The sequence below is a fragment of the Myotis davidii genome, unplaced genomic scaffold, assembly GCF_000327345.1.
Source record: "Myotis davidii unplaced genomic scaffold, ASM32734v1 scaffold46, whole genome shotgun sequence".
Taxonomy (NCBI): domain Eukaryota; kingdom Metazoa; phylum Chordata; class Mammalia; order Chiroptera; family Vespertilionidae; genus Myotis; species Myotis davidii.
In genome coordinates, this window is record NW_006383006.1 from 9,049,719 (window position 1) to 9,065,960 (window position 16,242).

Consider the following 16,242-nt stretch of genomic DNA (forward strand, 5'->3'; position numbering starts at 1 on the left):
TCACCACATCACCATAAATTACTGTTTTTTTCTGGAATCTAGAATGTTCTTAGAGCCTCCTTATTCTACTTGAAGAACTTCTACTCTTTAGGGAAATAATTGGACTTGGGATCCTATACCATGCTATCACCATTAAATCAAGTTATTTTAGTAAGAGAGCTATTTCAAGAGATGAGATATTAGAGGATTTTTAGATCAAGCCGAAGTCTTTCATTTTAAAAATAACAAAACTAAAGGTTATAGAAATGAAATGATTTGTCCAAGGTTACACAAAGCATTATTTTATACCAGGTACAGGTATATATAAAAGAAATAAGTTGTGCTATAAGCAGGGCTTACTGGAATAATTGTTATGTCATCTCTACAGGTGGGAATATTGCATATTTTAATAGTTTTATTATTCTAATAATCATAATGTATTCCAATGACCAATGTGTATAAATTAAACCATAAATACAAATATAAAAGTAAAATATCCTAGAACATAAGTTATGTCACCAATAGATCCCAAACCCACAAGTTCCCACTTCTTACCACCCAAAGATGCAATGAATGGGAGATCAAAATTTTCCTCTATGACAGTTCTTTTTCTACTATAAATGCAAAATTTTAAATATGACCTCTCAATATAAAAAGTGATTATTTTTCCAGGTAAATGTGTTCTTTCATCTGATTTAGGGTCATCTTAGTTCTTCAGAACCTAGTTTTCTCTGACAAGCATCCTTATGTATTCTACAATCATTTTTAAACAATAGGGAGCATCAAAAGTTGTGCTGTTAAGGAACTACCTTTGAGAACTACTGTTTTTATTCTTGGGATACTTAACCATTTGTACGCCATAAGTGTCTATAGACGCAAGCAGCAGACCTTTTTAGATTAAATTCAAAATATTGTGGCAGTCAACTGGTTAAAATCCAATTAGAAAAATCACTTAATATTTCAAAGACTCAGTTTTACCATTTGTACCTAGATTCATGACTGTAGAATCCATTTTCTTTTCTTTTTTTGTGAAAAAATTAGAACCTTCATTTATTGTTAGTAGTGTTATAAATTGGTACAACTGCTTTGGAAAACAATTAGACCAGTCCTCAAAAAGTTAAGCATAGAGGTCCCATATGATCCAGCAATGTAGAATCCATTTTCATCTTAAAAGTTCTATGATTTTTATCAATTTCACATCTCAAAGATTTAGATTAAATTTCTCTCTGCATACAGCCCTAAAACTTTCAAGTACGTATAGTGTATCAGGAAACTGCCTTGGTCCTAATAATAATGACTTGTAATCATGTTGACACTGGGCATTTCTGTGTGGGCCTAACAGCAGGTCTATTCTAGGTCAATAGCTATAGTGATTGAATTGTTTATTAAGACTTCTAGCCATTTAAAGTAATCAGACCACAGGGTGAGAACATGAAGGAAAATAATTAACTCCTTTCATTCACCATTGATTATAAGATACCACTTTCCCCAATAGAGGTTAAATAATCACCTCATGGTGTTACACACACCATAACTACTTCACTGCTAAAAACTAACTTATTTTTTATGCAAAACTAAACACAGATATTTAACAAAAGAACCACCAGATATTTACCTGAATAATTTACTTAAAAATATACTTATATATATTATATTCAACCTCACAATTCTTCAAGTATTGAAAGAGTCTTTTTATGAGAAGGTATCTGACTTGAACCAGGTAATCCCAAGAAAAGAGACAAGTAGGTAGGTCATGAGGACCATAAAGGCGCCCAGCTCTTTGCAGCAACTTCAAACTTATTTGTTTGACTCTCAATGCTTCTATCATAGTGGCCAATGTCAAGGAAAATAGAGACACTCCTCATCCTTAAAATGCATTTAATTTTAGAAGGGCACATGTCAAAATGGTTAAGTATACAAAATGAGGCACTAAAGAACAATGGTTATCCATTTTCATTAAAGTGACAAAATCACTTTTCTAACGAACAATGTTCAGCGTAATTTAATAGACAACCCATTATATTATTACCATGGATGGAATGAGATAGCCTTTACCACTAACCAATAAGCATTCTCCTCCTACTCCATGATAGCATTTGCTTTTTCTTCTGCAAAAGCCTTAGACCTAAAATAGCACCAAATAACATTGTTCACTTTTCCTCAGTAATATTCAGAGCTAAAAGCATTACCAATTCTGATCTCCCTCAGACAGTTTTCTTAAAACAACAGCTTGTCAAACCAAATAAATTACTTTTATCTTAAAAGTAAAAATTTATTAAACATCCTACTATATGCAAATACTTTAGTTTTCTAAGAAGCTGTAACAAATTACAATGTGTTTGGAAAAGGGACCTTTGGGAGGTAATCAGAGTTGGATTGGGTCACAAGGGAAGAACCCTCATGATGGGAATAGTTGCTTTAGAAGAAGAAAGAGATCACTCTGAGTGCACCCACCAAGGAAAGGCCAAGTGAGGACATAGTGAGAAGGTGCTGTCTGCAAGCCCGGAAGAGTGTCCTCACCAGGACCTGACCATGCTAGCAACCTGATCTCAAACTCTCTAGACCTCTGCAAAAATAAATGTCTATTGTTTAAGCCATCAGGATATGGTATTTTGTTATGGCAGCCCCAAAATGAACTAGACACTTAGGTCCACTCACAGTAGGCCACACTTTGAGTCACTAGTGTCTTCAATATTCCCAGCTAGACAGCCAATTCTCCAACTTTTAGGGATGGGTTAAGCTCTCTCCTGAGTTCTTTTGTAACTATCTCTTTCTTGGGCATAGATTCTAAAAACTTACACAGAAAACTAAATTTGTGCCTGTATCAGCTTTCTTATTCCACATACTGAGTTTTATGAAGCATTCTGATCTTACTCACTGGTGTCCATTTCTTTCCCCTCTGGATTTCAAATATTTTCTGGTTTTGTTTATACAGAGAATGTCTGAGTAATCATCTTTTCTCAGGGAATTCCTCGGTTTCTGAAATCCTGCTAGAATACCAAGTCATTCTGCCCCTCTACATCATCACAAATGAATGAATGAACATCTACAGGCTAATTTAATTCTGAAACCATAATGCTGCTAGTCTATGTCTAATAAGCCCAATTACTTTTCAACCTTTTCACAGTAAAAAGTTTAGAATATTGTACAAAACCACTTAAACATTTCCTTACTCTATTTCTGTACAAAATATGTGTTCTGCCCTCCTAATCTTTCTTAATTTAATAGGTCACAGAGACCTTATAAAGAGAACAGTAAAAATGATTGGCCAGATTCACTTTCTAATTGTTGTAATTTATAAAAATCGAACTACCATCTCAACTGCTTTCTTCCCAAATAAATTTTCAGTTTTATTGACATAATAGTACTAATAATCTCATACTCTCTCCGTGTCTTTTATCCCCTATACCCAAACTCCAATTGCCAAACTTATGCTTTTCATTTAAGAATTTAACAAGGAAATGCAGGAATTGGCATAAAACTAAGTTCCTGAATACTTAGTGCTTTTACATAGCCTCATAGTGTTCTTATGAGGTCAAACTATTTGAAGCTTCAGATACTATATTTTCCCTCCTACATTAGTTTGAAAACACTGTAGAACTTCAATCTTCTCTAAAAACATCATCATCATGTGGACTATAATTATTCTACAACCACCCCACTTTAATAATAAATGCTAAGAATATTAAAACAACAAAAGGAATGCCTTAAAATGCATTAAGCTCTTCTCTTATTAAACATAAAATCTTAACTCTTACCACAGCCTTTTATTCTTAATTCACAATCAAATCCATTTGGCAGTTAATCTCAGCACTTATTGTCACTCATTCCAATAAAACCAATCTTAAATGGTGGTGAATGCCTTCCCTACTTCTCTGTGTGTCCTAAGGAAAACCCAGAGGATGAGCAGATACAGTCACTAAGTTTATGCACAATACAATTATGCTTTGTTATACACCAACTTGTGCCAGAACATCCAACTTGTAACTTTTCTCCATTTCTGTTGAACTCCTTCAGTCTAATAAAAAGTAGGCATTCAACAAATAACTACTGTCATGGTGATCATGGTGATGACGACAACAAATATAGCAACACTGGTGGACAGTTTCTTGAGTACCAGGTACCATTTTACCTAACTGCCATCACTGTAATTATAAAAGCAGTAGTAGTATTTAAGAAACAGGCAAAGGTGGAAGTATCTTATCTGAATTAACATAATAGTACTAATATTAGTACTAATAGCCAGCATGTGAACATGGGCAGTTTTGGCCTCAAACCTTACATAATACTTGGATTTTAGCATCCAAGTGATAAAATTACCTTCAAAAATGTGTACTCCAACATCACTAGGTTATTAGTTGCCACTCCCTGCAATCTACTCAATCGAGTGTCAACACAAAGGGAAGTTACTCTAGACTTTTAGAAAGCTCATGGCATCTCCCATAGAACCAGAAAGTCAGGCTCAGAAGCTTCATAACCAAGAACAATGCCCAAACCCCTAGACAGGAGAATTCACATCAGATACCACTGCTACCTCCCTGCCCAGAGTGCTGAGAGTTCCACCACTGGGGCCTCCTACATCAGATCAATCGCCCCTGGGCCCCGCCCACCACACCTGCCAAGAGAATGGATCCTGCACACAAAGGCTTCTACCTTCTCACCATTCAAGTTCATCTCTACAGATCTGATTCATCACCCAGTAAAGTTAATGTGCAACTGCTGGCTGTAAATGAGTATATTTTTAGCTCTAATTTGAAGTAAAATATGTATATAGTTATATTTACACTATGTTTATCATTACAATTTTAAGTAAGCATGTTTTCAAGGTCTATAAAAGGAAGCAGTTTTAAAAACTGTATAAGAGTCTGGAGTTACAGGTGATTTATTTATTCTTTATTCTTTTTTTCTGATTTCAATATTATTTATGTAAGAAATAAAAATTCAGCCCAACTGGTGTGGCTCAGCAGTTGAGTGTCGACCCAGGAACCAAGAGGTCACTGATTTAATTCCCAGTCAGGGCACATACCCTGATTGCAGGCTAGATCCCCGTGGCGGGGGTTTTATCTTTCTATTCCTCTCCCTTCCTCTCTCTCTAAAAAGCAACAAAAATATATTTGGGGAAAAAAGAAATAAAAATTCAGAGGCGAAAATATACTTTTTTGTTGCAACATATATATTTCTATGACTTGATTTCATTATGCACCTAAAAAATACCACCCAACTAAAAAAGACAATGGCAGGTGCCCTTTATTCTATAGAACTGAAGCTTGCATTGCATTCGATTCCCCCCACATTGGACATGCCTAGTGCATCAGTAGCTCCAAAGAATTGTGTCTCACATATTTGGAAAGATTTGGATATAAGAAACTTAAATTCTCTTCTCAGTATCAAAATGACTTCCCAAGGCTCGCACTCCCTCCCCAGATCAGAGGGAGCCGAAAGGCTGCCTTCCCTGATACAAACCCTGAGGTAACTCAAGACAGAACTCACCTGGAGAGGTGCTCACTGCGCCTGCTAGGAGCACCGGGCTCTGCCCGGTACCTTCTGGAGCTGCTTGACCTCATCCTGAAGTCTTCCCATGACTCCCAGACCAACCTGAACCTCAGGGAGGACAAATGTGAGTAGCTTTGGCCAAACACTCCAGTGCCCGAGATTAAGCCCTGTTTGCTGTCACACTGGCTTCTTATTTCTTCCAACTCTGCCCCAAGGCTGCTGATGTAAAATATGATTCCCAGATTTTTATGTAATGGGGATATTGTCTTTACAAACCCAGCTTGTATTACAGATACTGGAGAATCTGTTATTGCCAGGAGATCAAGCCCCATGCTCAAGGCCAGCCCGACTGCTGGGCCCGGCTCCCCATGACAGAGCTCCCACAATTGCCTCCTCTACTCTCCTCCTCCTCCTCCTCCTCCTCCTCAGCCTCCAAAACACCTGCTTTGGTTTCCTCCCAACCTCGTCTATGCCAGTTAAGGGGAGAGAGGGAAGTCTACAGGCAGGTCCAATGGTCCCCACCTCTCTCACAAGCCCATTCCCTGCCAATGAAGGAAACTAGATCCCACCAGCTTTGCCCTACCTGTGATAGTAAAAATGCTGGAAAGTCTATTTTGAATATAAACTCTTTCAGTTCCAAGATACAGACATCAGGAACACACTGAGATCTATTTTTAAGCATACGCACCCTGAAAAGGATCAAATGCAGGTGAGACCAAATGCGGGTGATACTATGATGAAAGGAACAAACATCCCACTTTAAAAAGTTTTTCCCTCCAAGTTTCCCCACACATAAAATTCTAACCGCTTATGAGTAGTCGTCATATCAATGAATTGTGTCAAATGAAAAGGGGAAAGAAAGATACATTCACCATGAGGCTAATTTATGGTCTCACTAAATCCAGCAGACTGAAGGGTTTCATTTAGTCTATCATGAATTCTGAGACCAAAGCAATTCTATTAAAAGCCCCTGGGAGGGGGGGGGGGGATAAAAAGACAGAGAGAGAGAGAAAGAAAGGTCAGCCAACAAAAACTTTCCCTAAATATTGTAATTATATCAATACTATCCTTTCCAGTTTTGCAAAGCTAATATCAAGGAATGTGTCCCTCTAAGTAGGAGACCAACAAAATTATTGTATAAATAATGTTTTAAGAAATTAAGACAATAAAATAGGTATAATACCTTATAATTTCATATACATTAAATTCTCAAAACAATACTGGGTATCAGTTGAAAAGACTGCTTTCTACCTGCAGATTAGAAAATGCATGCTTAGAAAAAATTACCAAAACATGTGCAGAGGCATCCAGCTCCTAAAGGAGAGAGTCTCTCCAAGCTCAATTCTGGGGCTCCCGGTCCTGAGAGCCAGCTACCCCAGCTCACCTGTCCACCGTGACTAAGATGGGGCTTCTCCTCCTCATGGCTCAGAGGGCGGCAGCTGCATTCCAGACAATGAGATGAAGAAAGACTCTTGATCATACTGCCTACATTTTCCTGTGCAGACATTCATTTTCCTTTTCTGATAGCTTGTCTCCCTATGCTCTCACTGGTCCAATGTTAGGCTCTACTGAAACCCACTGCAAAGGCAAATATTCTCCTTCAGAATTGTTTTTAGAATAAAAATAGGGAGGATTCCTGGGAATTCCCACAATAATTACATTAAAACGGATTGTACCAGAATACTGACAATTAGACAATGTCCCAAGAAGAAAACCAGAGGGAAAACATGTGGCTTCCAACCAAAAACAAACAAACAGAAGACCCAGCTGAGGAATCCTGTGTTCTTTTTTTTAAAAAGAAAATCTTAATTTTAAGCATTAAGAAACATACCTAGAAGGATTCTGCATTGGCTGTTGGAGTCTGGCACTGATGTTTCAAGGGCTCTCAACAAAATTGCTTTGGTCTAAGAGTTTGTGAAACCCTTCAGACTTCTGGATTTAGTGAGCCCATAAATAAGACTCACGTTTACTTTTAATTTAAAGTGTTCTTCCTTTCTTCATTTGCTTTTTTCATTAGCCTCGGAGTTCTTTAAGGCAGGGGCTCCTTTTGCCTTTTATATATATTTTTTTAATTTTACATCATCAACATTTAGCACAGAACCTTGCACAGAGCAGTCTTTCAAATGATGGCTTAAATAAAGAATAATCATCCTCCTCTCCCCCCCCCCCCCATTCCTTAGTATGCACACACCTCATACCCAGCACAGATCCATTCTAAGGGAAAAACTAAAACACTGCAACCCAGACAATGCAGCATAAAAACATGTGAGCACAGGACAGTGATAGCATTGCTAAAGACTTTTAGTTTCCCAAAACAGTAGTACCTCATAACAAGTGATCTTACACTTTACAAAAAATGGGAGAGTGTGTGCTACTAATTAATTTTTAAGGCCTAGAAATTTTGCCCATACAAAATGCAACAGAAATATTCAGTGACAGCCTTTGCTGTCAGAGTTCATAACAATCAACTATTTTTTTACGACATCAATAAATAGTGAGGTAGATGACCTCAAGAAAAAGATGTTCATGGCCAGACTATAAATAGGGTACTTCAAAAAAGCACCCTGATCTGTTCCTTGTATTGTCAGTTACCCCGCCCTAACCAACTCTCTCTCTTTATGACATCCAGGTAGGTGATGTAAACAAGTCACTGTGGGAAAACCAAGACAGCCATGTCTGAGCTTTGACTCAGTCAGACCAAATCTAGAACCAGGAAAGTAGAGGCACTGGGAATTACAAAACTGCTAACCTTACTGAAAAGCTCCTGACTCACCAGGCACCCACCTTGAAATACTTCTGAATATGGTGAGAAACTTGGTCTGATCCACTTACGTTCTGATTGGACCTGATAGCCCAGAGTCCAATCTGATAAAACCCAGTATCTTTATCTCTACATCAGATGGGGTACATTTAACTTAAAGGGATAGAAAATCCAAAATAACTGTGGATTAAACAGGGCAAAATGTATCTCTTCCAGGATAGCAATTCTGCTCCAGGAAGTGCTTAGGATCCAGTCAACTCAACAGTCACATAAACAAGGCTACTATAATTCACAGCAATACAATATGCGTAAAAGTTAACTCTCCATTTCAAAGCTATCTCGGTTTCCTTAATTCTTGTTTAATAAATCCAAGCCATTTTAAACTCTTGGTATATGCTATTTCTTTGAGAGGGCTCTCCAATCATTATTATAATGAACTAGAGGCCCACTGTATGAATCGTGCAAGGGTGGGGTCTGGCCGGCCCGCCCCAATGGGGCCCCATCAGGCTGGGCCAGCGGGGAGGAGGGGCCATGGGCAGTTGGTGACCGGGCCCCACCCCAATCAGATTGTTGGTGGCCGATCGGGGGCCTGTCCTGCCGATAGCGGCCCGGATCAGGCTAGTTGGCTGCCGCCGTGTGCCTCATAGCCACCGGTCATTCTGCTGTTCCGGTTGCTGGGCTTTTATATACTAAGTATATAGATTTCACTTACCAAACACCATTGGTGAGCAACCAGATTTAGAGCTGGAGATACCAGCAATTAAACAAATTGCTTTTCATTTGCTAAAAGGCAAAGGCCTCTCTGATTTTTCAGTTCAAGACACAATCCCCTAAGGATAATATTTACCTCTTTAGGCATGGACTACTTTGATTCTCAAAACACAAACCTTTTTTCCTCCTCTTCTAAGATAATAATAATAGCAAGAAAATTAAAAAGCAATTGATTTTATGAGACATGGACATTTCACTTCATTTCAAAAGAGAAGTAGGTAAGCCTGGATTCATTCAACTGAGCCATCAGGATTTTGTATAAATTTTCTTCTCAGTTTCTCTTCATTTCATTAAATCCAGTAATTCTGTATATTACAAGACTACATATTTAGAAGCCACTCCTATGAGGTAGTCAGTTCATTTATTCAGTAATTCAACAGCTGTTTATTAAGCAGCTGTTTGTTGACACACTCCATGTGCTGGAGAGAGTGAACTCTCGGAATGTATGTTGCAGAAGACTCAGCCTCCCCAAGAGTTATATATTTAAAAGGCTTTTGCTAAGCAGAAAACACAGTTACTCTCAGAAACAAAGAAGTCCCTACTATTTCAGTAGAGTAAATACCACTTATCATGTCCCATGAGTTCAGATTCTCCAATCACGTCTGTATAAATTTCCAAGAAGTGATGAAACAAACAAAAAAAAATCTTATAGTAAGTTCTTTGAAATGACTTGATAAAAGTATCTTGGTACCAAATGGTATTCAGATAATTTGGGCAACATAACTCTAACAGAATGAGTCAGACACATCATCACTCTTGTAACCTTGACCCTGAATTTGGTCTAGAAGTTCTATACATTTTTAGTAGAATAGATGATGCCATAACACAGGAAAATGGCAACATTTAAAATTCATAGTAGCACAAAACCATTACTTTTCCCATTGGATCCCTTGAACTTTAATAATGTCTGACCTGGTTGGCCAATAAGTTCTAAAAGCAGACAGAGGAAAATTGCTAATATTGGACACTGCTGGAATGATTTTTCATTTAGAAAGATTTTATAAGTTCTCTTAAAAACAGGTCACCAATTCTGGAGACACTTAGCTTTCTTGAGCGGGTAGCTATTGACGAGAGCAGGTAACCTAATATATGCAAAGTAAAATCCAGGTTAAAACTAGACTTCATATATTCTTATTATCCTTACACATAAAGTAAAAATAAATACATACCCACTCCCCCACACAGTTATCTATGAACCAATCCAAATCAAAGGACGTGTGGCAAAAGGAGATGCGAAAGAAAGTTACTCATTTATTTCCCAGGATAAATGACACAAAAGCTAGCATCTTTTTAACTGTCCAAAAGAGAGAATATACTACACAGCTGAGGCTGGATAAAGGCCTGAGTAATCATACATTTATAATTTTCACATTGCACAAATGAAAAAGATTTATAAAGGCACAATTTAAAAGTCTACCTTGCTTAAGTCACTTAAAAGAAGCAAAGTGATAAGGAAGGCAAGCAATTAGCTGCTTCTTCACAAACCACAATTCCAAGTGGCTTTCTACATGCCCCTTGCTTTACTTAAATATCATTTCAACACGCAATTATCCCTGTGCTTTGATGCAGTTGCCATTTGCTTTGTTTTTAATGCAAATACCTGCTTACTGATGGAAACCGCCCCATGATACCGTTTGTGAACTGTTGCCTAGATGTGGCTTCCAAATGACTTTAGCAATAAACTCACTCCTTAAGAACCCTAAGACCATAGTCAGCCAGAGTAACCTCTAGGGTACATGCGCTATTCTAAAAACTCAGAGAGCTAGGTGTAGTCACCTAGAGAGAAGCTCTCATTTCATTTCTTTCCCACAGACTGTCAAACGGTTCCTTTCCCAGCTTTATAAAAACACCAGCCTCCAGATTGGCAGGGGATTACCTTGGCACTACACAATTCTTAAAGCTTTTCCACTGCACGCATTTATCTTCATAGGATGCCTGTGCAAAAAGCAGGAGCTCCTGCCTGGATTGTGTGGCTCAGTGGCTGAGCATCGACCTATGAACCAGGAGGTCACAGTTTGATTCCCAGTCGGGGCACACACCCAGGATGTGGGCTCAACCCCCACTATGGGGCATGCAGGGGGCAGCCAAGCAGTGATTCTCTCTCATTATTGATGTTTCTATCTCTCCCTCCCATTTCCTTCCTCTCTAAAATCAATAAATATATAGATATTTTAAATAGAAGGCGCTCTTGCTATCCACATGGACAAACTAGAGCTCCAAGAGTAAGTGACTTGCCCAGGGCCATGCCTTCAAGACAGCTGCCAAGACTGGCTTTGGAAGCCAGACCTCCTCTTGGGTCTTAGATCCGTAGGCCTGGAGCTTGTGGCCAGGGAACGGTGAAGGACTCTTCCCAATTCTCATCTAAAGGAATACAATTCACAGACCATATCTGACTCGTTACATTTTAAAAGCAATGGAACTCAGTTCATGGTTTTTTCATTTCAAGTCAATGGGGCCCTAAATCTTCACGAGTATACAGTTATTTTTTAAATCACACTTTCACTGATTTGCACATTTTTATCTTTAACATTTTATTAACTTAGCTCATATCAAATTGTCACTTAATTTAGTGATATGATCGTAGCACAATGCATTACTCATGTGTTTGTGGTGAAGTTGGTGTAAAGAAACCTGTTGTACTGCCAGTCATATAGCGGTTATGTACAGTACATAATACCTGGTGGTAATGATAATCAATGACTGTTACTGGATTATGTATTTACTATACTATACTTTCCATCATTATTTTAGAGTGCATTCTTTCTACTTAAAAAAAAAAGTTTCCTGTAAAACAGTGTGCTGTGTTAGGCTGGCAGCAGCCTCATACATCTGCATACCTCATCTCGTGATTGCATAATTTTCTCGTGTGTTTATTTAATCGCATGTTGTTTTGTACAGTAACATTCTGTACAGGCATGAAGACTAGAGCAATAGGCTATACTATATAGCCTAGGTGTGTGGTAGATCTGTGCCACCTAGGTTTGTGTAAGTGCACTCTATGATGTTCACAAAATGACAAAATCGTCTAAGGACACATCTCCCAGAACGTACCCCTGTCCTTATGTGGCGCAAAGCTGTAATTTAATTTCAAATTAGAAAGAAGACAAGAACAGAAAGAGAGAATAAATCTAGATCAACCTCAGAGAAGTTGGTCATCACCAGAGGCCCACATCTCCTATGGGAGCAGGCTCCAGATGGAATGCAGGAACATACACATTAGGGCACACAGGAAGATATTTTATTTTACATACTGTATTGAAAAACTTTTAAGGAATGCATACTCTTTAATAAATTTCATTTATCCCACAGATTATTTTAAATACTCTAAAATTATGTTCTCAGATTCTTCTGTGAAATACATAACTAATGCTCTTCATGTTTCCTTTCCCTGAGACACCAGATAATACAATTATTTCCACTGAACACCATCTTGGTCCTCAAACTCTCCTCACTTATGGATGTTACTTCCTGCCTATCAGACGATCTGATAAGGGAACAGTGGAAACAAAGGAAATGTGTAGGTCCTTCCAGTTTACTTTCACAGATTTCCAGTAGCTCCTATAATTTTATCATCTTAGTGTATCAACCGAGTGAACACAGGGACCAAGAAAACACCTGCTGTCACTATTTCCACTGATTAACCCAGAAAATGCCACCAAAATGGCATTAGCCAGTTTAAGAAATCAACTCCTACAGCTTTAAACACAAACTCAAAAGTCTCTCTGTGACTTGAACCTGTTTGGGGGTGAATACCTAGGCAGGTGGCAACCTTATTTAGAGTAAATTAACCACCCCCTCATTGTACAAAAAGAGCTTCCTGGTAATTGACAGGAACACAGCTAGATATGAGTACGCCTGTTGGGAATATAAAATTTACAAATAACCCTGAGAGGTTAAGGAAATAGTGACTTCTATAAACAGAGATTTTAACTTAACAGAAAACATTTTACAATAAAGTTTATGTATATAGTCTATTAATGAATTAAAACAGGCCTCATAAAGAAGTACATACAGGGATACTATGAAAGGGAATTAGATTACTCAAAACTGATTTTAATCAGAAGCTTTTGGACCTTAATCCTGCATGGCTTATTTTAGATGATTTTCCAACCAGATAATAAAGAGCAATTTCACTTAAGAGCTGCAGCCACAGGGTTTACAGTATAAGGCCCTTCCATGTTCCATTTCCACATCTCCTCATGGAGGGCACGTCCATCACTCATTCATTCTTAGGAAGCATGCTTTCCTCCATAAGTGTACAGAGTCCTTTAGGAGAAAACCCAAACTTCTCTTCCTTATTCCCACCAACTTCAAAAGGCAGTCAACCTCATGGAAATATAGAAGTCAAACTTTTTGTCTTCTTTATAAGCCAAGAAGTGTATTTCTATTTTTTTCCATGGAAAAGAACAAAAGTCACATAAAGGTGGTATCTCAAAAATAATATAATCAAACATTCAAATGCCATGCTCAAATGATGTGCAATTACAGTATATTATATACTACATGACATGTGTAATATTAATATTCTACATTTTACGTAAGATATATGTAAGGCTACACAATACACAAAATGGTTTGGAAAAACTGGCATCAAGGTTATCTGCAGTGACTTCCTATCAGCAGGGAGAAGGAGGCGGATGGAATTCTGGAACATGAGTAAGATAACACTCATGTCAAAAAAAAAAGTCCTTGTCCTCAAGCAAGCTAATGAAGCGAGTGATAAGCTACGGGTCAAATTCCCACTTCTACAATCAAAATTTATCATAGGAGCCCTTGAAAAGGGAGTACATCTGTCATATGTTAATGACTTTAAGCCGTTCACCGAACTTCTAGGTGTATAGAAAAACTTAAAAGCACTTCACAACTCCTTGTGGGTATAATTAGACTGTTGCGATTGTTGGCAATTCTCATCCTGGGACTTTAAAAGGTCATTCCACTCTTTAAGATACCAAATTTGGAGTCACTCTCCCTTCTGGATAGATTAAACACGCCCTACAATTAGTATACAGCTGCACCTGTTGCAAAGCTTCTTTCTTCGGTGTTGTAAATGGGGACAGTCAACAACATTCTAAATTCTTGAGGGATTATTAAACCTCGGAAACCAAGCTATGAACAAATCTGTCTGCTGTTGAGGTGAGGGATGGTGGTCACCCCCTGACCACAAGCAGAAGCCATGATCTTTATTTACTCTTTATAGACAATCCCAGCCAGCGCAGGCACCACACCGACTCGACTCCCAATCTCATAAGCAGTCAACGTGCAATGTTGTTATTTAACAGGACTAGGTTTTCATGATCTATTTGAGTTTCTACAAAGAACAAAGGGAATTTTGAAATATTTTTTCAAGTCCAACTAACTAAAATTGCATTACTGATATCTAAACTTTACTAAATCATGGTGAAGCAAAAATGCCACTGGTCACATATGAAGGTAAATCTTTCTATTTTGTGAAGTTTGTAGCTCAAAACTGCAACTTCGCCTGTAATTTATAAGTCCTTTACAAGAGTTTTCTATACATTTCATAATTGTCGATGATAGTAGTTTCTATAGTACAAAAAAACACACACAAAAACCCACAGTACAGATTTTAAAGGATATAGCTTTTAGTGAAAAATGTATTTAGGAAAAGAGACATTAATTAAAAAAACAGATTCATGAAGTTCAAGAAAATTTGATATAACTATTAATAAATTGCCTTACATAGTTTATTAATAGTTATTTTTATTATTTATCAATAGAGAAATATAGAGGACAGGACTCTAAAGCACCTTCTTTTAAGTCATGGAAATCACTGGTATTTTCCACTATATTAAAAAATAATAAATTTTGGTAGCTGATATATGTAACCACATAAACAAAAATATGGTAACGCCTTCTTAAATTAGTGATACTGTGCTTAGTAAATCTACTGGGCAAAATCTCTTATTATCACCATAGTATGTAACATATCACATATACTTAAGTAATTTTCTCCTATATGTAAATTATATTTAAAACATAATTGAAATTTTTCAAATAGGAAAAATATTTTTCAAGAGTTTTACTACATCATTGTCTTATAGGTGCACTTTCTTCTGTGTGTATTATATGTACAGATACTTTTAGAAAGCTGTCTGAAATAATATAAAAGTTAAATCAGTGAGACTATTTCAAAATTAGTATTCCAACTCGAATAAAGATAGCATAACTAAATTATACTATTATCATTCCATTCCAAATAAATAAATAAATATATTTCCTAGTGAAACTACTTCCTCAAAGAAAAAGGCCTGGTGCACTAAATTCATGCACAGGGGCAGAGGGTCCCTCAGCCCAGCATGCACCCTCTCGCAATCTGGGACTGCTGGCTCCTAACCCGCCTGCCTGCCTGGTCATCCCTACTACTCTGCCTGCCTGCCTCATTGCCCCTAACCACTTGCCTGCCTTCCTGATCGTCCCTAACCACTCGCCTGCCTGCCTGATCACCCCTACCCACTCACCTGCCTGCCTGATCGCTCCTAACCACTTGCCTGCCTGCCTGATCGCCCCTAACCACTCGCCGGCCTGCCTGATCACCCCTAACCACTCGCCTGCCTCCCTGGTCACTCCTAACCGCCTCTGCCTCAGCCCCTGCCACTGTGGCTTTGTCTGGAATACATCCAGAAGGTTGTTTGGCTGTCCAGTGTAATTAGCATATTATGCTTTTATTATTATAGATTATATATATTACATATGCTTATAAATATACCTCCTTTAAAAGTCATTGAACTACATTATGAAATTGCCAATTTCTTTTTAGGTTTGCTGTTGGTTCTATATAGTAATCAAATTTAGAAAACTATAAATTATATTTAAATTTATTATTTACAAGCAATTAATTATAAAACACAATCCAGGTGGCATTCATTACATAAATTACTGTTAATGACAGGGACCTCATGCTGCTACTGTATTTAGCGTTTGTATGTGTCAAGTGCAGAGTGGTGTGTAACCACCCTCTTCAGGGTGGAACCCATCATTGAAGCAGAAGGCGAGCTGCCCAAGTTTCAGATCTCACCCTCACTACTGGTTTAATCCCAAATAGTGCCCAGATTTTAACAATGTTTGCTACAAGAACCTGTAACAATATTTTGCTGAAACAGCTTTAAAACCAGATACATAATTAGTGAGCACCAAAAATGTTCAACTATACTTAGCTACTTAAAGGCCTATCTCTATGATTTAAACATTACCAAAAAAAAAAAAAAAAAAAAAAAAAA

The 16,242-nt window shown here is 37.7% G+C and overlaps 1 protein-coding gene across 3 annotated transcripts in view; it reads right to left on the bottom strand.

The window, feature by feature from the left end:
- Positions 1 to 16,242, bottom strand: part of LOC102761755 (chromosome unknown open reading frame, human C15orf41) — a 218,239-nt gene that overhangs the window by 177,976 nt on the left and 24,021 nt on the right. Inside the window, exons 1-2 of one of the 3 annotated variants that reach the window (XM_015557610.1) lie at positions 6,857 to 7,039; positions 5,470 to 5,574 (exon numbers count right to left, since the gene is read on the bottom strand). The exons of the other annotated variants lie outside the window; for them this stretch is intronic. Of the exons in view, the coding sequence (XP_015413096.1) occupies positions 5,470 to 5,574; positions 6,857 to 6,894 (143 nt within the window). The 5' untranslated portion in view covers positions 6,895 to 7,039. Of the gene's footprint in view, positions 1 to 5,469; positions 5,575 to 6,856; positions 7,040 to 16,242 lie in introns of those variants that run through there. 3 annotated transcript variants of the gene reach the window in all.